Source organism: Apostichopus japonicus, chromosome 1 (genome assembly GCF_037975245.1).
Source record: "Apostichopus japonicus isolate 1M-3 chromosome 1, ASM3797524v1, whole genome shotgun sequence".
Classification (NCBI taxonomy): Eukaryota; Metazoa; Echinodermata; class Holothuroidea; order Aspidochirotida; family Stichopodidae; genus Apostichopus; species Apostichopus japonicus.
Window position 1 is genome coordinate 4,563,979 of NC_092561.1, and position 22,296 is coordinate 4,586,274.

The 22,296-nt window shown below is 37.8% G+C and overlaps 1 protein-coding gene across 1 annotated transcript; it reads left to right on the forward strand.

Moving 5' to 3' along the window:
* The first annotated feature begins 1,083 nt into the window (after window positions 1-1,083).
* Window positions 1,084-22,245, forward strand: LOC139961390 (uncharacterized). Its single transcript, XM_071960562.1, has 18 exons — window positions 1,084-1,456; window positions 2,158-2,348; window positions 5,387-5,485; window positions 7,785-7,966; window positions 9,052-9,158; window positions 9,975-10,240; window positions 11,421-11,579; window positions 12,367-12,407; window positions 13,049-13,143; window positions 13,519-13,774; window positions 14,185-14,288; window positions 14,565-14,814; window positions 15,072-15,298; window positions 15,439-15,713; window positions 17,311-17,469; window positions 17,902-18,007; window positions 19,329-19,515; window positions 20,076-22,245. The coding sequence occupies exons 1-18, from the start codon at window positions 1,331-1,333 to the stop codon at window positions 20,270-20,272; spliced, it is 3,027 nt and encodes a 1,008-aa protein (XP_071816663.1). The 5' UTR covers window positions 1,084-1,330; the 3' UTR covers window positions 20,273-22,245.
* The last annotated feature ends 51 nt before the right edge of the window (window positions 22,246-22,296 follow it).

Here is a 22,296-nt window from a genome sequence, read left to right on the forward strand (position 1 = left end):
ATTTACAAAAAAATATATGCTCAAGGGGGGGGGGGCGGCTGCCCCCTTCGCCCCCCCCCCTTGGCTACGCGCCTGATGTATCAATGTAGCTCGGTGGTTGATTCCGATTCTGAAACCTGACACATGAAACCTTACAACTACTCCAGTGTCGATCTATTCCAGATTCATTGCAGCACTTTTGAGACAATATTTTTAGTTGAGTTCAAGTTAGATTAAGGTGACCAGACGTCCCCGATTTTCGGGGACAGTCCCTGATTACAGTGTGCTGTCCCCGATGAACATGTGTCCCCGGAAATGTCCCCGATTTGTCAAAATGTTCAGGAATTTCGAAAATATCCCACATTATAAGTAAAATAATTGTAAAAAAACAAATTTATTCAAGTGTGCAGTCGCAGAACGGAACTAAACAGTATTTCAGGTGGGCCAGTGTAAAGTAGAATATGCTAGATCGATCTAGCTTAGCACTCTTTCATAAAGTAAATAAATTTCATCTAAGAAAAAGCTACATTTTTGAAAATAAAATTGATTTAAAAAGTGCTTCTAAGTATCACCATTTTACATCTACGCACCTTAGGCACTAGAAAATTTTCCAAAGGGGAGGGGGACACCCCCTCCCCTTAGACCCCATATCAGTTACGCAATAAATGTCCCTGATTCCAGTCAGGCAAATATGGTCACCTTAAGCTAGATATAAACTAGACTATGCAAAGAAAGCATACAGCTTTGATACCTGTTTTTACAAAGGTAAAGGTTGTCATTTGCTATCCATGGTATCGGCACATTCCTTTTATTTTTATTAAAAACTAATTTAAAAGTGGTCATGATATTGTAGATTACAGATATGTCTATTATACCTCTCCGTACATATAACTAAGGTGAAATTCTCGATATTTACGTAGTTTACACAATGGCACATATATTTACCGGGAATTGTTTTGCAACAGCGTCTGACATGGCCATAAATTACCTCAAATGCTACGCAGTAACAACCGGAGCATTTGTTGGTGAGTGGGATGATCTCCAGGCAGTACTTCCGGGAAGACCACAATGCTTTGCGGTCTTTATAAAGTGGTCGGACTTGGGGAACGTTGGCACAGTTTTCAGTTTGCGGCCGATTCAGATAAAGGTGGTGGTAATAGTACACCAGCTTAATAATATCATATAGCCAATGATAGGATCGACGAAATTATTTGTTAGTTTGTTCGAACTCCCGCTGTGTATGTAAACTTTCGTTGAAAGGAAGGGTTTTGAGAGAGAATATTTTTATTTTGGTGAGATTTATCTGTACTGAACGCCGACAAGGAACCTTATTTGTACAGATTTGACAATCATGGAAGTTTTTCATTGTCTCACTTTAACAATGATTTTTGTCTTAACTCGAGTTGACGATGTTAGTGGAACGCATTTCCGAGGCGGATCGATCTCATGGGCGCCTGTTGGAAATAGTGGTACCCAGGTAAGTGGATTGAAGTTGTGTTAATTCTAAGCCGTGATATACACCAAAACCCGAAAATTGTATTTGAATAATTTACCAATTAAGGCGTTGCACCTACACCACCACACTATAGGCCTATATATGTAAATACTTCATTTTTTTTTTGATATCCTAAAAATGGGAAATTAATCTAAAAACACAACGATGATGTCACAAACGCCACTTATTTTACAGTACTGTACTTTGCATTGACTATCGCGAGAACTTAAAACTGTCTAGTGCGTTAAGTTCCCGTTAACCGCACAATCAACAGGCTTGTGTCAAAAACTTATAAAAACTCCCTGCTTGATGTAGCGAAAAATGGCATGATGTAATGAATTCTTTCCATTATATTAATTAGTAAAAGGTATTTGTTTCCTTTGTCTACCTCAACTTTCTTTGCCTTTTCACAAATCTATGTCGATTCCACTAAACAATCTTAAAAAAGATCCCTCCCCTCCACCCGACCCTCTCTCAAATGGTCATAAATATAGGTTTATTGACATTTTGCCATTTAGACTTACCACCTCTATTGCGAGTTGATTTGATTAATAGGCTTTATACGTATTAAAAACATCATAATGATGGTAACACGATGACAGGGGATCTTCCGATTGGTTCCAGTCCCTCGTCTGCCGGCAAATTTCTGGAATCATGTTAGAGTTTGATTTTGTTTTCTCTAGATTGAAGTTCATTATCGATTTGGGTGGAAACTTAATTACGAACCTCATTATCTCTGTACTGACGATGCGATCAAGAATGAAACAATGATTGAAGGGGAAGGAGAACTCATGCTGGTTAAAAGGAGTAGCGAGGGCGATGTTCTCTTTGAGGAGATTGTGAAGGATCCGCTGGACTATATATGTACAGACCGGTAAGTATATATCTACAGATATGTCTTTCATTATATGGTCTCTGAGACCAGGGAAGGGTAAGGAGTAGGGCCATATTGACAATAGTTTTCACGCTACAATGATGTACATATAGACGAGTGTTGTGCTGCCTTATAGAGGGAAATTCAACACTTCGATCTTATGATTCTTATCTCCCCCCCCCCCCTCCCCACTCACACACACCTTCTCCCATATGATATGCTGAAACACCATAAAGCATTTTGTAAGGGCAAAATGGGTTCCAGCAATGTAAAAGTGTATAAACAAAAAGTTAGGCTGAAGCCCGAATGGAAAATGTCTATATGTATCGGTATAGTTTAGTTTGTATTGCGTGAATTCAATAGTACTAGATTTTAATGCCAGAAGTAATCATATCTATTCAATCCACGATTAATGTTGGGTAATATTATGTGTATGAAGATATTAAGCATTCACAAATATCAGGAAGTTGACGATGTTGTTTTATAAAACTAAAGTTCTAAATCGGTGAGGCAGCTTTTTACTTTAAATTGTAACATGTATAGCAAACGTAGCAATGGCTGTCTTAAACATTAGGAAGTAGAAATATGAAAATGGTTAACATTTTAATGAAAAAGTTAATAGATTAGAACATAATACCAGAGTTACCAGTAGTTATTTGCCAAGTTAAAGCAAAGTTACGATTCAGTTCAGCGCAAGCTTAAGGTTCAACTCAAATTTCGTATTGCATATGTTACGGTAATTATTATATATGTTTTTACGCTGTATATGATACTATTTTGCATGTCATCTGCCCCCCCCCCCCCCAAAAAAAAAACTATATATATATATATATATATATATATATATATATATATATATATATAATAATAATAATAATAATAATAATAAATTAATTAGATGAAAATCTCGAGTGAAACAGAATAATTGTAAAATTGTATAATTTACATGCATATCGTGGTAATATTCAGTTCGTTATCGTGTGTGAAAAATGTGTACTTGGTAACGGTATGATTATTTCCGGCCACATAAACCAATCAGGACACCTCAAACCACATCTATTCTATAGACCAATCTCTTGATAATAATGAAGATATTAAATGCCTTTGCAAACATATCGCTAGAAAAAATGTTACGGTAAATCATGTTTATAAATTACAGACATCCGACCGAAGAGCGGAGCACAGATTTTAGGCAAAAGTATATCAGCATTATCCAACAAAGTGTAGGCTATAGTTGTAAAACCAAGTGACAAAGAAATGCAAATAAATAAAAGAAAAAGCTGGCTTTAAAAACAATTTGGACTTTTTGTGGATAATCTTCGGTATTGGAATCCAACCGCATATATACAACGAAGTCAAATATCTCTACTTATACAGTCTGTATACAGTGTAGCCTAGAGTCATATTTTTAACCGTACGTTATAGCCTAGTGATGTTTCTCACAGCAACAATTCGATGACAAACCATTATGGATGTTAACGTCAATACGTCACAGGAAGTAGTAACGAATTTCTTCATTAATTGTCACCGATCGCCTGCCTACCCTTAAGCCTATAACCTTAACCCTACCCTTTATTCAGTTTCTTAAAAAATATCAAGTTTGCTGACGAACGTTTTGTTCTTATGTAGATGACAACTCTTATGCCTGCACCGTTACCATAATGTTCTCCTTGCATTGTAAGTTCGCATCGCTCTTGGTCGGTTTAGAACTACATATTTGTGGTTTACTCTTTGTCACATTACTCCGAAAATGAGTACTTTATATTATTTTATTTTTCGGAAATTCATCCACGATAAATAAATAAGAACCTCTGACAATTCCACCCAATCGAAAAGCGTCAAAAATCGCTTGCGATGCGTGACTATCACATAGTGTGAAAAAACACACAATCACAATAACCACACATTCCTGTGCCTTGTCTTTGATTTATATCATTATCTCATATTTCTCTGGCATAACATTTTATCAATCGCGTAAGGATATGAGCCTCTGATGTGCAAGACCTGGTAGTCCCTTGAAAGTGCATTTTGGAATTGAAACTGGAGGGCAGACTGTGGAGGGAAAACGTATATGCACGATTACCTAATCTCGCACAAGAAAATGAAACTTTCCAACATGATATTGTCAACACTGACTTACATCCACTGTAAACTTAACTTCACTTCTCAGAGAGGGTACGGCTTGAGTTCCTTAGGCTAGGACATTATAGCCATGATAGCACACGAGTTCGGCTTGCGTCCTTAGGCTAGGGCATTAGCCATTGATAGCACACGAGTTCGGCTTGCGTCCTTAGGCTAGAACATTAGCCATTATAGCATACGAGTTCGGTACGGCTTGAGTCCTTAGGCTAGGCTTTTAGCCATGATAGCACACGAGCTCGGTACGGATTGAGTCCTTAGGTATAGGGCAATAGCGATGATAGGACATGAGGTCGGTTTTAGCTTTGGGGCATAAACGAGTTTGACGCAATAAATCACACTAAAACTGAATTCATCGGTGGTGTTGGTGAGTGCTGGTAGGAGAGGATGTATAGGTACGAGCCAGAACATTGAAACGGGTTCTTCCCCTGTCTTATATCAAGGGAATATGATGGCATTCAGTCCCCCTCCCCCTTTGGATTTTTTTTTGCATTTCCAGGTGGCCTCAGATGCAATTTGGTGCAATATAGCACACTTCAACACCCAATCCATTTTGTAAATAATTTTGCATTTTCACCTGGCCTTATAGATGCAATTTGGTGCTCCAAATGAGATTTTTTTCTCATTTGGAAATGAAAAAGGGGTTTTCTGACTAGCGGAGCGGGGGGGGGGGGGCGGAATGATACTTCCGCCCCCATATTTTTCACTGGGTGGCTGGCGCCCCACAGACCCCCCCCCCGGTTCCTACGCCCTTGATGGCATTCCTTTGTCGGGCATGTCGCTTTTTAACGGTTAGCTATAGCAAATGAGTCTACGTGACACAAAGACAATTGCTTGAAATTCTTTGATAGGTATAGTGCTTACACATTATACTAGTGACATTATTGTGCTATTTTCAGATTTGATGAGGGATCTGTTGGTGAATTTCATTGGGCCTCCGGCGTTAACTCGTTCATCCTTGACGTTGACGAACGAATGGGTACAGAATTTGAACTCGGGTAAGTATCACATAAATATGTTGATGTAAGGCTTTAAATTGTGAAGGTGCTTCATATGATTAAATGAATCGGTTGTAGCTTACAGCATTATGCCTACAAAGTATTGCTTGTATGTGCATAGGGTCTACAAGCCAACACATTATACTGTCATGAACTGAATAAGGTATATATATACGACACTATCCTAAAGGCACCATTGCTCAATACACGGTAGCTGAGGTACTGCTGCGCACTGAATAACCTAACGCACTACTACACACTGTACTCAGGTGCTACGGGTCATTGTACAGAGGAGCAACGGCGCACGTTATGTTACGTATGCGCACTATATCGTGTTAGTATGGGCATTGTACTGTGGTACTACTGCGTACTGTGATGAGGTGCTACTCCGCTGTGTACTGAAGTGCTATACTACGCACTCTGCTTTGGTATACAGTTGCACACTGAGCTGAGGTGCTACTGCGCACGATACTGAGGGGCAACTGCACACACTGTACTGTGCTGCTATACTGTTCACTGTACTGTGGTATTACTGCGTACTGTACTGTGGTATTACTGCGTACTGTACTGTGGTGCCACTTCGCAGTGTACTGAAGTGCTAGTAGTAGCACTGCGCACTATGATGTGGTATAGCTGCGCACTAAGCTGAGATGCTACTGCGTACTAAACTGATGTATACTTTGTAACACTAAGTTAGATCAACAAAAACAGTTTACGCCTATGTATTACAATTTTTGGTCGGAATTTCAGAATTCTACCACATGCAAACTTAAATGTCATATAAAGGATAATGAACTAGTATAATTCCTGTGGACTACTACTTACTGATCGCTAATGCAACATTTGCATTTGACGTGAAGTATGTTTCCTTCTATTCAGGAAAGCGGATATGAATTAGTTCCTCCTATTCCAACAACTCATAGTAAATCATCTCTCCGCCGGAAGTGATCTCAAACTTTTCACATAGCTTACCGTATATTTTTATTTAAGTGTTTTTGGAAATATTGTCGGAAATGATTAAACCTGAAAAGGCCAGCTATACTTTATAACATCAACCTCCACGTGTGAAGAAAACAATTATATTAAACTATTTTTGGTCGGAAACTACTGAGAAAAAAAAACACAGTACAAATTTAACATGATAATATTGACTCCCCCCCCCCCCCGACCCAATTCGTACAAAGGTACTGCTGCTAAATTACGTCCACTTGTAAAACGAAACAAAACCGCAGTAAAAATAATACCCGGTCTAGCATTATTAGAATTTGTAGTGCATTATAAGGCTATGGTAAGCGATCAAATTCTCATAGCATATATTGTACTGAGTAAAAAAAACAACTCATAAGGAAACCAAACAGCAAAACTGCAGAGTGTCTTCGATGATTCAACATGAATAATCTTATATGTATGAATGTGACACACTAAGCATTGAGATATCACAAACAATATTCACATTGGAAGCTGATGACCGAGACGGAAACTTTTTATTTTATGCAGTATACATATTGATCTCTACCAACGATAACAACCTTCCTACTTCTTATGCCTCGACAAATATGCTTAAAAGTACTCGCTAATTGGCGACCGTGACTATAAATCTACTCGCCAAAACGCAAAACTTTAGCACTCGCCACTGTGATAACTGTTCAAGTGTTCATAGTACAGACCTGCAACATCAATACTTTCTGTGATCAAAGAATATAGGCACTTATATAAGGCAGATACATGTTGCTACGTAATTGCACATTGGAAAATCATGTTTCTGTGCATGTATGAAATATACCTTTTTTTCCACCAAAATATAAGTGATGAACGAAATAAAACATGTCGAAGAATCATATATAGTAGTGTCTCAGGCAACAATACTTACGAAGATAGCTTGGCTTCGGTCACATTAGGGCTCCTCTATATAGTACTAGGCATATACTATACAGTAGCTAAGTGTGCGCGAGTACTAAGCCTATACATTACCATATACTGCTACTTTGAACCGATACTCGATTAGCGCGACTTCGTACATTTTCTCAGTTATCATCGTTTTATTAGCTGCAGATTGATGCGCGAAAAAACATTGCCTAAATCAAAGCGATCTTTTACACAATTAAAATGTAAGGTTGGAAGAGCATCTATCTTCCACTCGCAACTGGTGTTGAGTGAACATCTTTGCAAAAATCTTTGGCTCAAAATTGTATGTACTATAAGGTAGGTTCTACAATATATGTAGGCATACATACTATATGTGTACTACCCGTAAATGATACGTTTTACCAACTCAACCCTTAACATTTTATTTCGATAGATATTTCTCTTGTTGTTGGATTGGTGTTCTCAACTATGAAAGACCTAGGAGATGGAAGATGCTTACGAAGGTCGACCTTACGCCTCGGCCCGACAACCAACAGTTAAATTCGTCACCTATGACATCATCCCTGCCTCTTTTACGAATCCAAAGAGGATGTGATTTCATCGTTGATATTCCATGTAAGATGCACGTTACCGTCTTGCACGTAATGTTTTACCTGACAGCCGGGCGATGATATAATGTTAGAATCGGTTATGAGTAAATAGGAATTGATTTTAAAACACCCGATTGTCATGTTACTTAATTGCAGTTAAAAAATACCCTTTTTTCTGTCTTCGTAAAAGAAACTTATACTCTCTCGTTATTTGATACCTTCCTTTGCTGAAATATCAAATTATGAAATTTATTCATTTCTTTTGGAGACCGCATATTGCGCAATAAGTTATGTTATTAATAGACGACATGTCCATATATCATAACTGTATTTCCTTGTTTATAACTGATGCAATTATGAACCTCAATTGCTTTGAAATCGCTGTTTAATGTTGACCATTCACGTCATGCCATGTTTCCAACATCTCATCATACTGAAAATTTCTTAACAAAATTTTATAATTATTTACCTTAAAGAAAAAACAAAAGCAGCCGTTAATGATGTCCATAATTATATGATATCACAGATGATTAAAAGATGCACTCATCCAACTAAAGTGAGAACAGTTCAGTATGTATAATTCAACATTGGAATAAGCTGGAAGTCAAACCAATGTCCAGCTGGGTTTCACTAGCAGTTTGAACAATCTCAGCCTTCGTAATGATATGGCCCATTAGTTTCATAGTCTTATCATTAAAGTATCTTTTTAACCATCGAAATAACATTTACATGTTTCCCTTTCCATTCATGATTCATTTGATACATGTATACCAGGGAGTTGGACAGAAAATAAATGCCGACTTTCCAATATCCAGGTTGAATCTTTAAATTAAAAGACCTACACTGTGTGATTGCAAACATTTGGGGTCGTTTCGCCACATTGATCCTCTGATAAGTATAAACATACATTAATTTGACTGTTCATCTTGCGATGGATTACGTTTGACATGGTTTCACGTCGTAACTTATAATAAATGAAAAATCAATTCAGATTTATGTTTATTTCTCAGCAGTTTGTGCGTACACGTAGTGTATTATACAAACGTTAAGGCTAGAGCTTGTTATACCTTTAAGTAATTCTTTCGATGTTTTTTTTTATATATTTCTCAGATTACGATAAAGATGGAGACCATGTGAAATGTCGATGGGCCAAGGCACTAAAGAACGAGTGCACGCCGCCAAACTGTGGGCGAGCTCACCAAATGTTTACGATAACGGTTAGTTGGATTCTTAATGATTTTTACCGTTTCATGTTCCTCATTCTTCGAAGAGAGAGAGATCATTAGTATGTTGCCTCTAAGATATGAAAAACATTGCTATTTGAAAATGTTCTTGATTCTACGCCAGATCTCTCCTGACCAAAATGGCAGACTTTGTTTCGTAAAACCCAGTTCTTTACTCCACTCCATTAAACTCGTGAAAGCATTCTCGAAACATATAAACCACCACAAAGTTGTTTAGTATAAGCACCCTATGCCAACGTATTATACAGAAGCACCACCTTTCATCGGGTATGTTAACTTTCGGTATAAACATAGTTCTTCATTTCCTCCCAACTTTGGAACATAATTAAATGTATAAAGAAACACACTGGTCGACTCCCATTTGGTTCCCTTTCCGGATGATATAACAATTTGAAACTTATTTAAGATAGTTCATTGTGCAATAATTTGTGGTCTCATAAATGGTACAACACATCAAATTGTCTTTGCATTTCATTGTTGTTCACTGTTATAATGTAGGCCCTTCGATAATTGAATATTTCACTGTGGTGAAATCACTTGATTACACTTTACCATCATTAACTAAAATACACACAATTGAATAGATTTTAGGGTCACATATAAATATTTCATTTTTCAGTAAAACAGTAGCAGTTGTTGGTGTTGTCCATGTTTGACATCACAGATTATAACTCAATGCACTTAACCAAACAAATTGCACAAATTGAAGCTTGGGCAGAAGCATCATTTGATTTCGCATCATTATTTCTCGTATTCGAATCTCATAACTCTATGCCATTCTGTCTGTAGGACGGTTCGTGCATGATTCACATTGACAGTGAGGTTGCAGACATTGGATGGTACGCTGTGGCTGTGATGATTGAGGACTTCATCACACCTTTCTCTAGTCAAGCATTGAGTGCTGTTCCATTCCATTTCTTAGTCAGAGTTGACCCTGGAGAGAGGCGATGCAATGATGTAATCAATACGGATCCTGTGAATAAATGTTTGGCTGTCCCACCAGGGGAGTTGTTTGTTTACAAGGCTACGGCTAAAGTAATGAACCCAGAAATACCGTGAGTTGTCTGAAAATAATTTAGAAATATGTCATTATTTTATGGATTGTCTGTACCAATGGTTGGATGCTCTGCAGCGATGGGGAGTTCCTGTAGAGATGAGTTGGGGTTCTGCAGCGACGGGTGGATATTCTATAGCGATGGATGGGGGTACTATAGCGTTATGTTATGTTTCTATGGCGAGGGTGGGGATTTCCTAGCGATAGGTGGATATTCTATAGCGATAGGTTGATATTCTGTAGTGACGGGTGGATATTCTATAGCGATGGATGGGGGTAATATAGCGATAGGTTATGGTTCTATGACGATGGGGGGGGGGGGTTCTCTAGCGATAGGTGAATATTCCATAGCGATAGGTTGATGTTCTGTAGCGATAGGTGGATGTTCTATAGCGATGGGTTGATATTCTATAGCGATGGATGGGGGTAATATAGCGATAGGTTATGGTTCTATGGCGAGTGTGGTGGTTCTCTATCGATAGGTGGATATTCTATAGCGATGGGTGGGCTTCCGTAGCGATGGGTGGATATTCTATAGCGATGGATGGAGGCTCTATAGCGATAGGTTATGTTTCTATGGCGATGGGTGGGGGAGGCGGTTATCTAGCGATAGGTTGATATTCTATATCGACGGGTGGGTATTCTGTAAGCGATAGGTGGATGTTCTGTAGCGATGTATGGATATTCTATCGCGATAGATGGGGGTTCTATAGCGATGGATGGGGGTTCTCTAGCGATAGGTGGATGTTCTGTAGCGATGGGTGGGTCTTCTGTAGCGATGTGTGGATATTCTATTGCGACAGGCGGATATTCTATAGCGATGGATGGGGGTTCTATAGCGATAGGTGGATGTTCTGTATCGATGGCTGGGGGGTCTATAGCGATGGATGCCGAGGGTTTCGTAGCAGTGGGTAGGGATCAGATTCTGCCAAAAGGTTCTAATTCAATCGATGGAAAGAAAAATTATTGTAGTTTTATATTCAGATCAATCAGGTGCAGTTTACATTCAAAACGGTAATGTTCTTATTAAGATATTGTTTCTACAATGGAGGTGAATAACCAAATAATCATAAAGAGACTCACACAGTAAAGTTTAAGAGCTGTACTTTAGCATTTTTAATTTTATAATGTTACATGAGAATATTCCATTTACAAATTTCCTATCATTTACTCCTTTGCAGAATTGTGAATTTTGCTAGTACTTCGCCGAGGGGAATGGAAAAGTCGGGCGTCACGTCAGAAGGGGGAGGCCTATATTCTGCAGAATTCAACTGGGTGCCATCTCCTAAATTAGTCGGCACTGTGGAAACATTTTGTTATTCTCCATTTGACAGTGAAAGGTAAATCTAAAAGGCTTTCCTACACTTGGAAATTACGAGTACGAAATACCACCTATATTCCAAGCTAAGAGTAGCATACCGTCTGCGGATGTAAAACCCTGTACAAGTAAGAAATACCACTTATATATAACGCTAAGAGTAGCCTACCGTCAACTGATATCATAAGCGTAGGAGCCCAATTTGATTTTGGGGGGCTGCAACGACTTGCCCGAAAAATATAACCAAAATTTCAACATGTTAATTTGCATATCATATAGGCATGCTTGGGTTATTACATCGCATGCCAATTACATACAATCATTTGTCGTGAAGTTATTACCCTTCAATACTGGTTATCATTTTTGGGAGGTCGTTGCAATAATTATAACAATAATAATACAAGAAGTTTAACCATTGAGTAAACACATTCAAATTTGTTTTTCTTTCAGTAGGTGCCCGAAAAATGTAGCGAATTTTCACGAAATATATTTGGTTGAGAGGGAGGGGGGAGCTGCAGCACCCCCAGCCCCGCCTCCTACGCCTATGGCTGATATAAACCCCTGTACGAGTACGAAATACCATCTATATTGAACGCTAAGTGTAGCATATCGTCAGTGATTGTAAAACCCTGTACGAGCACGCGCACTGATAGTCCTAATGTGCGCTATTGTCAAGGACGTTTTCGGTGACCACGTTTATGATTATATCATTTGTTGTGATCATGGTAACTCTTGTGACATTATTATGTCGAATTTAAAAAACAAACTGTGTAAAAGTTAAAAAAATGTCTTTCCATTTTCACCATCAGGTTCTCTGGGAATGAAGTGTGTATAGACCTTGCAATAGGAGGTAGGTTATTGTAAACTTAAAATAAAACTTGAAGATTTTGCAACATCCCATCAATATGAGGTAATAAGTCTCAATGAGTCATACTTGTTTTTCGATCCAAACCAGACGTTTGGACGTCCATTTTTCATGTTTACTTGTTGATATATATTTGCAGACATCATGCCATTATAGTAATTTCATTACAAAGATTCATGATATTACCTAAGTTGGTAAGATATTGAAGCCACACGTAAAGAAATATTGCTTGTGGTACGCTCAAAATGATTCGAAAACAACCGCGGCAGTGGAAACATACAGACGGCGCAACTGTTAATCTTGCTTCCTTGGATGTGGGATTTCTCCAGCAAAAGAAATACAATTTGAAACTTTCACATACTCACAATAAATAACAGAATGATTTAAACATATTTTGACGTTGAAAAGCCACACTATATAGCTCTGTTGTGAAATAATATAAATATAATACATTGTAGAGTTAAGTTAAAGTGTTTCTTTCACAAGGTATCCTTTCCTTTTGGAATTTAAAGTATCACGTGTGAAGATTGTGAAATCATTTATTTTCGACTTATTTATGTAATTACTTGTTTCATGTCTCTTATAGGGCGACAGTTTGTAATGATCGTGTATTATTGTTTTTATAGGTGTCCGACCGTTCCCCAAAACTAATGAATCTATCCCAGGAAGTGAGACTTTTAGTCTCTCCGAAAGTGTTTGGCAAATCGCTTTTGACCAAGAGGTAAGACTATAGTTTGGTGGTCTCTTAATATAACAGGCAATCGGACAGGATAGTATGGGTTTCAGATCTTTTCCTATTAATATAGGCTCTATTGATTTGCTTTTATATTTTTGTAAAATTATCATACCCCTAATCCGACATTACCATCTACTTACAGATGACATAGTTTGTGTTGGGTTGGGTGCCGAACCAGAAACCGATTGATGCATCTCAATGTACCTAGGCAAAGCCATGGTGGGTAGGGTGATGATTGGGTTCGTCGGTGGGCATACCTCCCCATGCATTCACGCACAGCCCTCTCATTCACTACTTATTTTAATTCTTAAAAATTCTGAATAAAATATCAATTACATTTTTGGATCATCCTTTCATTAGGTTACATTCAACCCTGATGTGACGGGTTTGGTAACAATTATAGATACAAGTAACGAAGAGGTCGTGTTTAATGTGACGACAGGAGATGTAAACGCTGATGTAGAATTTAACATTCTAGTATTGACTTTCTGGGAACCGCTAGTAAACATACTAGAGGAAAATCATGTTTATGAACTGGAGGTCTGGCCCGGTATTGTCAATGGAACGCAATTATGTATGCTGCCATCTACTGGCGCATCGTGGACATTTAACACATGTAAGTTGCATGTTACATTTTCAAATATTGACTAAATATGTTACCTATTGATTACAGTTACCCAGATTTCAGTAGACTTCATTAATGCAAAGGATTGCATCAACTGATTTAATTAAGTGATTTGGTTTATAAATTAAATATGTCGTTATGTCGTAAATATTTCACAAAATTATTGTTTAACTTGAAGCACCATTGCCATTAAAAATAAAGCCCGTACACCCCTTCTCGGTCCTCCCGGTGTCGGTGCAATTTGAAGTAGCTACTCAAAATACGGATGATTATAAATTAACTACAAGAACAATTAGCATGTAACACAGGATTAACCGGACACCGACTGCATGGCGCGAAAAACATGTAGGGTTATTAATCAATTTGTAAATGTTGATAGGTTACCATCATTTTATTTACAGGTGTGCAACCCTTTCCAGACTCAGCGAGGTCAGTCCCGTCTAGTTCTCCCGATAATGCTTTGAGTGTCCTAGACTTCTACTGGAATATCACTTTCTATCATCCAGTGAGTTATTACAATCAATCATCGCTATATGAACTTGCATTCATCAATTATTTAACAATTTAGAATTGATTTTCTTTTGACTTATTGAGAAAGATTTGTTCATACAATCAGTTAAATTGCTTATCTTGCATTTGACCTTTTTTTCAATGCTAAATAACAGTTTATTTCGAAGACTGATTTAAAAGGAACAGCGTGTATTAGTGAGTTGAAACGTTCAAGTGATATATTTTATCCCCGCATTGCACTAATGGCCTACTTTGCCTTTCTTTTGGACAGGTTTATTTGAGGCCGAACATTTCTCTAATAGCGCAAATATTAGACAGAGATGGTATCTTCCTGTATAACATCACGAAAGATGACGTCACATTGACAGCCTCTGATTCGAATGTGATCAGCTTTCTTACCCCTCAGTGGTTATACCTTGAAGAAGGTACCGAATACGAGATTCGCATTCCTGCAGGAATTGCAGTCAACAATGAGCACTGTCATATGCAGTCCCTTGAAGATAGCTGGAAATTCAACACAAGTAAGTAAACTTAGGAAAGCAAGCTTACAAGCCATACCACACCATATCATACGTTACACCATACCATACATTACCATACCCTACCATACCGTACCAAACCGTACCACACCATACCATTCCTAACTATACAAACTTACCTTAATGTTTCAATGTTTGGTCTGTTATAGCAGTAACTGTATACTATATCATAATTTACTACAATATATATGTACTAATGATAAGGTATAGTAAATAAACGTTTCCCGTCACATCAACAGCATCGATGTTTATTGGTGGACGAAGACCACCGCCAACGATTTTGGACCCTAAGGTATCTGTCCTCTGCTTCCCAACCTTCATGGAAATATTCATTGCGAGGGATCAGTTTGGTTTAGAGATGGATCCAGCTGTTATCACGCTTGATGACGAATATTGCTATGGAATGGAGCATAATGACACACATTTTAGACTAGGCACGACCTATGGACAATGTGATACGAAAACGGTAAGAGTTAATTACTACAGTAACTTTTTAATTTTTATTCTCACCACAAAGAGAACGTTTTCATAGCATGCTATACCGTCCAAACAGCTACATGTTGCTTTCTAAGTTTGCCACACTTCTTTATGTTCTTACATTTTCAGCTGATGAATAAAGATGACTCCAGAGTGTCCATGGTGAATCATGTCACGATCCCATCTCGGGCCTTTCCGGATGAGTCATTTAACCCATACTTCCCCCCTCTTACCCCCCACCCCAACTACGAGATCAGAGTCAATTGCAGTATACCTAGTAGACGTGTGTCATTTGTAGAACTCAACCCAAATATATCAACTATCATCTTCCACTCGGATCAAATCGGAGATTTTAACTTTTCTCTGAAGATGTACCCGGATGAAGGTTATCGGAATCGTTACAGGTAAGAAGATTATAACCATACCATGTTTATAGAGGAGAGGGATGCCACCACCCGGCCCCAATAACTTCGCATTGGTTACAGGGCATTGGTTACAGGGCATTGCTTCCGAACTCTTCGACAATTCCGAAAGCCTGGTGAACAATGTTCTGACTGACCCAACCGCGTCCCCTTGTCGGACATTTTGCCCGGGTCTCTGGTCCCCTGGAATGAGTTTGTTCGAATAAGTATCTTGATCACTGTCCACAAAAAATATTTATTTGATTGAAATAGAAGAGGTTAGTCTTTGATTTGGATTTAATATTAAAGTTGAATGTATGTCGTCCAGTTACAGAGTTGTTGACAATTGACAATTCATTATCATGGACGATAAATATAAATCTAAGAGACTGACTTCGGTCAGCTTGCGACTTTGATAAGCCAATGATAGCTACTTCGCGAGTTCCTGCTTGCAGGAGGATCTAAAATACATGCATTCATACATTTAGCATCCCGTGGTTCTGTCAATCCAACACCTGCATGAAAAACCGTATGAAACTGTGAAGATGGAAACCGACAAATGTTCTGCAAGTAAACGGCCATAAATCGATATCCTTCAATATTAATTGCATCATATTACTTTTGAAAAATTATATTATTTTCAGTCGACATGTTAATGCATGATAACTGGTAGAAATAGCAGAGTGATCAACATCGCATGTCCTGCCAAAAACCATGTCCAAACTAAACGTTCATTATGTCTAATCTAAACGTTTATCATTCCTACCAAAACGTTCATCATGTCCTACCAAAAATCATGTCCTACCTAAACGTTCATTAAGTCCTAACAAAACGTTCATTATGTCCTACCTAAACGTTCATCATGTCCTACCAAAACGTTCATCATGTCCTACCAAAAATCATGTTCTACCTAAACGTTCATCATGTCTTACCAAAAAGTTCATCATGTCCTACCAATACGTCCATCATGTCCTACCTAAACGTTCATCATGTCCAACCTAAACGTTCATCATGTCCTTACAAAACGTCCATCGTGTCCTAACAAAACGTTCATTATGTCCTACCAAAAAGTTCATCATGTCCTACCAAAACGTTAATCATGTCCTATCAAAAATCATGTCCTACCTAAACGTTCATCATGTCCTAATTAAACGTTCATCATGTCCTACCAAAACGTTCATCATGTCCTACCAAAAAACATGTCCAAACTAAACGTTCATTATGTCCAATCTAAACGTTTATCATTCCTACCAAAACGTTCATCATTTCCTACCAAAACGTTCATCATGTCCTACCAAAAATCATGTCCTACCTAAACGTCCATCATGTCCTACCAAAACGTTCATTATGTCCTACCAAAACGTTCATCATGTCCTACCTAAACGTTCATTATGTCCTTACAAAACGTCCATCATGTTCTACCAAAACGGTCATCATGTCCAACCAAAACGTTCATTATGTCCTACCAACAAACATGTCCTACCTAAACGTTCATCAAGTCCTAACAAAAATCATGTCCTAACAAAGCGTTCATTATGTCCTACCAAGACGTTCATCATATCCTACTAAAGCGTTCATCATTTCTTTTTCTACTGCGCAGAGTGCAGGATTTTCCAATTGACATTTACGAGGATCAGCGCTTGTATTTCGAGGCAAGGGCCTACGCGCCAAAACGCTTTGGACCATATTTAGAAAGTTGTGTGGCCGCACCTTCATCCCATCCACGTGACAATTCAAGTTTTACTTTCATTCGAAATGGGTTAGTATACTATAATTCCTTCCAAATCCAAATGCACTGCAGAAAAAAATGTTTTGTTTGTCAAAGAATGAAACCATTACGACGCTCCGTTTTCATGGTTACTATCAACTAAACTGCTACATTTGTGGTTACATTTGTGGTTACATTCTACTTTCGGCATGAAGCAAACTTAGTTTTTAATGATAAATGTTGTCGATAACAGAAATAGTTAATTTTCTTAAACTTATATGAAAATCATTCGCAAATAACATTTATAGAATAAAGAAAAATTTGTCAAAATCCAGGCTTAATATATATCAGAGAAACAATATCGTCATTCAGTGATATAAGCCTTTAGGTGGTTAAAAATAAAACACCATTCTTCCTACATGATAGAAACTCTGTAAGCCTAATCGAGCTTTATTTCTGTTGCTTTTCATTGATAATCCACAGGTGTCCACTCTCAAGATCCTTACAGTTTCACGATAGCCCATATAAGACACGCATCCGATTTTCTATTTTGGCGGAGGAATTTCTTCAACGTGGACTTAGTAGTTACGTAAGTTTGAACGTCTTAAACAGTTTTACTTAATCAACTTGGAAGTGATATCAAGTTGTAAAATATCTTTATTCCATCAATCAAAGTTAAATAGTAAATTTGAAGACAATTACCATGGAGACGGCATGTGACGTCCCTTAATTAGAAAAGATTGCAAAACACTTTTATTATAATGATGTAATACTAGATATATCATCACACGAATGATACCACTGGCCATTATACATCTTGCACAACATTAAATAATATTGATTCCTACCGACAGTATCTGCATGATACCTAACCTATCTTCATAGCGCATACCGTAAGCCTTATGGCACCTATACTATAGATATATTTGAATACTCCTGACCTCAACTGGCAGTACCGCTATTATCCAAACACAACAGTGACGTCAGACTATACCCCTCACCCTTAATCGCCCCTATAGACAGTATCTTCATATATGTCCCTATATACGATCAGTATCTTCATTTTTCCCGGCAGTATCGTAATACTCCAGGCCTTTATGTGCAATAACTCCATAATCCAAATACGACAGTGACGTCAGACTATACCCCTAACCCTCCATAGCCCCTATAATCAATATCTTCATATATGGCCCTATATACCATCAGTATCTTCATTTTTCCCTGCAGTATCGTAATACTCCAGGCCTTTATGTGCAATAACTCCATAATCAAAATACGACAGTGACGTCAGACTATACCCCTAACCCTCCATAGCCCCTATAATCAGTATCTTCATATATGGCCCTATATACCATCAGTATCTTCATTTTTCCCTGCAATATCGTAATAGGCCTCTACGGGCAATAACTCCATAATCCATAATGCATTTACTTCATACCGCCCAACCCCAATCTATCTAGATTCAGTATATCCGTTATTGACTTCACCGTCAGTAACTTCACACCACCCCTACCCCAACCTATGTTCCTACCCCCTAGCATCAGTATATCCGTTATTGACTTCACCGGCAGGGACTTCATACCACCCCTATCCCAACCTATCTTCCTACCCCCTAGCATCAGTATATCCGTTATTGACTTCACCGACAGTGACTGCATACCAGTTACTCCTACAGAAACTCCATAATAGAAAAGCGACAGTGACTTCAGATTAGACCCATTATCCTTCATGGCCCCTAACATCAGTAGGCCTACATCTTAATTGACTGTAGGCTACCTGCAGTAACTTCATACCACTGACCTTTACCGGCGGTATCTCCATTATCCGTACACCTATGACGTCATAATATATGATCCCAGTATCTTCACAACTACATTTCATATGTTTGTATACTTTTTCAACGTTTGCAGATGTTTGTTCACTGTGATATCCGACTCTGCGACAGGAGACAGGATGAATGTTCGTCAACATGTCCGACCGAGACTAACAAGATCGGTCCAGTACTAAAACGGAGTATTCGTTCTTTAGCCGTCAGTGACGAATTTATGGACACGGATGGTCCCATACGAATCATGCACCGTCAATACAATGCTAATGGTGGGTAACATGCTTGAATGAAGATAGGCAACGCTATTTAATTGTCTCTGATCTTAATAATAATAATGTATTCTCGATAACTTTAAAACTTAGACGCACGTTTACTATTCAATATTGAAGGTGAGGGGCACATCGGACTCCGATGAGGAGGACAGGGGAGGGGGGGGGGCTGGTTTCGCACTCTGAATTCAACATTGTCTATACAGCCTATCCATTAAATCTCAGCGGTAATGTAAACCATATCAGTTGTGGTGTTATGTTCAAATATTACCTTACAATAAGCAAAGCATTTTTATGGAATTGTAGTGAAATTATAAATATTGTTCACTGCTTCAATATAGTTTACCATGAACAACGAATCTCTTCGGTACAAACGGTATTCCATCGTATACTGTCTTGTAATAACATATACCAATGGTATATCACTCACCAGATTGCAGTGTTAAAAACAATTTGGTGTTAAAATTGTTATTGTTTTGCAATACTGAGGAACTAACATACATAGAAAGTTTGATACAAATGATATTATGTTGAAATACTTTGATTGTTTATTCTTACAGATAACCAAGATCCGTTGCCATGGTTGCAGATCACATTGACATGTATAACAGTCATCTTGTCAGTGGTTTGCTTTGCTCTTGTGGTGATGGTAATGAAGCTAAAATCCAGTATCGAAGCTGCTACTAATAGAACCAGTCATGTGCGTGTGCCGTTTGCGATATCCTTACCAACTATTCTTCCTGACTCGTCGCCGTGAACAGGGACAATTGTTGTTGCAGTTGGCTGTATAGCTGATACACAAGATATGTTTAACATTATGGTCTTCGGTGTCACGTCGAAGAACAAGGTTAATACTGCAATGTAGTAGTATCCTGTACTACCTAAAACTGAAATAGTTTTAGTTATAAACATACCATGGGTAATATAAACATTAATGATAACTTTATTTAGCATGCCTGGTATGTTATTGTTGATTAATATAATGGAATTCAACGGTCATCGAAACATTTATACCCCAACGAAAGACAGTTATACACCGCAGAGCACCGTCGATATTAAAATGTACGTGTCTACCTGATAGGCCGAGGCCTACCGAACTGCTGAGAATACAGCAGCAAATGTATTCAAGAAATGCCCGTTTCAAGTAATAGTAAACGGCTTTCTCCAAGATAAGTAATGTTTTATGTCCTGGGTCACACCTATTTCCGTCTGATCAAATGTACTACAAAAGTTAATTGTTTGTTAACTTTATACTTTCTTGACGGAATTGTTCACATGTGTCTACGACTCAACAGTGCATGGCTGCATAGCTTATAGCACATGTATCAAGTGTACTATACTAAGTATCTATCCGTAGTGATCGTTAATGACCGTTATGTCACAGTCACTGTATCGTTGTGCGTCTTGACATGACATGGACACATCGGTTCGTGTTGCTATGCCAACTGTACGCAGGCGCAGTATCCCCTCGCGTCAGATCGGTATTGTGTTTACTATAGTGTTATTCAATGTATAGTCTTATTATCGTCATTCTTGTTTTTTTTATTAGCGCATTTTAATTGTATTGAGACTTTTAACTACAATAAAAGTAAAGAAAAAGGCGGTAACCTTTCGAGACAATTGTAAGTTATATTTCTTTCAAAGTTTTTATTAAATTGTGACACATTCAGATGAAACTTAACGTTTATGTATATATGAATGCACAGGGTTCACCAGCGGTCAACCGTGCGTTTAATCGCACGATAATGCACTCACAGGGGTACCACCATACTGATGGACGCACGAGAATGTAGGCCGAATGCATCGCTTGAGGTATACCCCGTTCGTGCATTATCTGCGATAAACTCGGCCGACCGTTGATTAACCCCAACTTGAAACCCTAAATTTAGATGATTTAACCCTTCAATATATTAATCAACAAATTTAGTTTATGATGAACACAGCGCAGATGATTCGTGTCATGAGTAATTGCAAAGTATGATATTCTAAGACACGTTTTATGAGAAAGCAATAAGTGAATTCAACCAAAGAGGAAATGACGTCAAAAATATGGTTTCATTTTATTTTATTAGTCGTAAACCTCTCTCGTATTCTAATATCTTTCTACGAAATTAGTGCAAAACATTTTTCAGACAAAGGTTGCTGGCGGCCTAGCTTTACAAATCCTTTCACATTATTAACATTATCTTGGATATGCCATAGATCTGTTTTGAAATTCTTCACAATAATTCCGTCCATTACAATTCTCATATTCTTATCTTTTGTTTTGCAAATCATTTTGTATCTATCTTTTTCGGTTGTGTAGAATTTTGACTACAAACTTTATATTGTTATTGCCTTACTACATTATGTAACTCTAAAAGCATGTAACCGAAGATTTCATTTATATATATTATTAGTATTATTATTATTGTCAACATTTTGTTTTCTATTGCAGTTTCATGAACATGATATAATCAGAGTAATAGTAGATATTCGAAGAAGGAATATCAGTACAAAGAAAAATTCCCTTTAAACGTTTGAATATTGAGCTTGATGATAATTTGTTTAAGTATTGCCAATATTGTGTTATTGCTAATTTACCAAGTTGTAAAAAGACAATGATTGAACGAGTCACTGGCGAGATGGCACAAATAAAAATAAAGAAAAAAATACATCCATATTCGTGCGCTTGAACAATGACGACCTACATAGAGTAAATTGTCTTACAATAAATTTAAAAAAAAAACATTTTGGAAATATACTCATCTTTCATTTTTTACCCCTAAATTGAGTCACCTT

What these genes read in the sequence shown, in the direction of transcription:
- LOC139961390 (XM_071960562.1), top strand. Translation starts at nt 1,331, where the DNA reads ATGGAAGTTTTTCATTGTCTCACTTTAACAATGATTTTTGTCTTAACT. An exon ending in GTAATGAACCCAGAAATACC is followed by an intron (nt 10,241 to 11,420) that starts GTGAGTTGTCTG and finishes ACTCCTTTGCAG; the next exon opens with AATTGTGAATTTTGCTAGTA. An exon ending in GGTTATCGGAATCGTTACAG is followed by an intron (nt 15,714 to 17,310) that starts GTAAGAAGATTA and finishes TCTACTGCGCAG; the next exon opens with AGTGCAGGATTTTCCAATTG.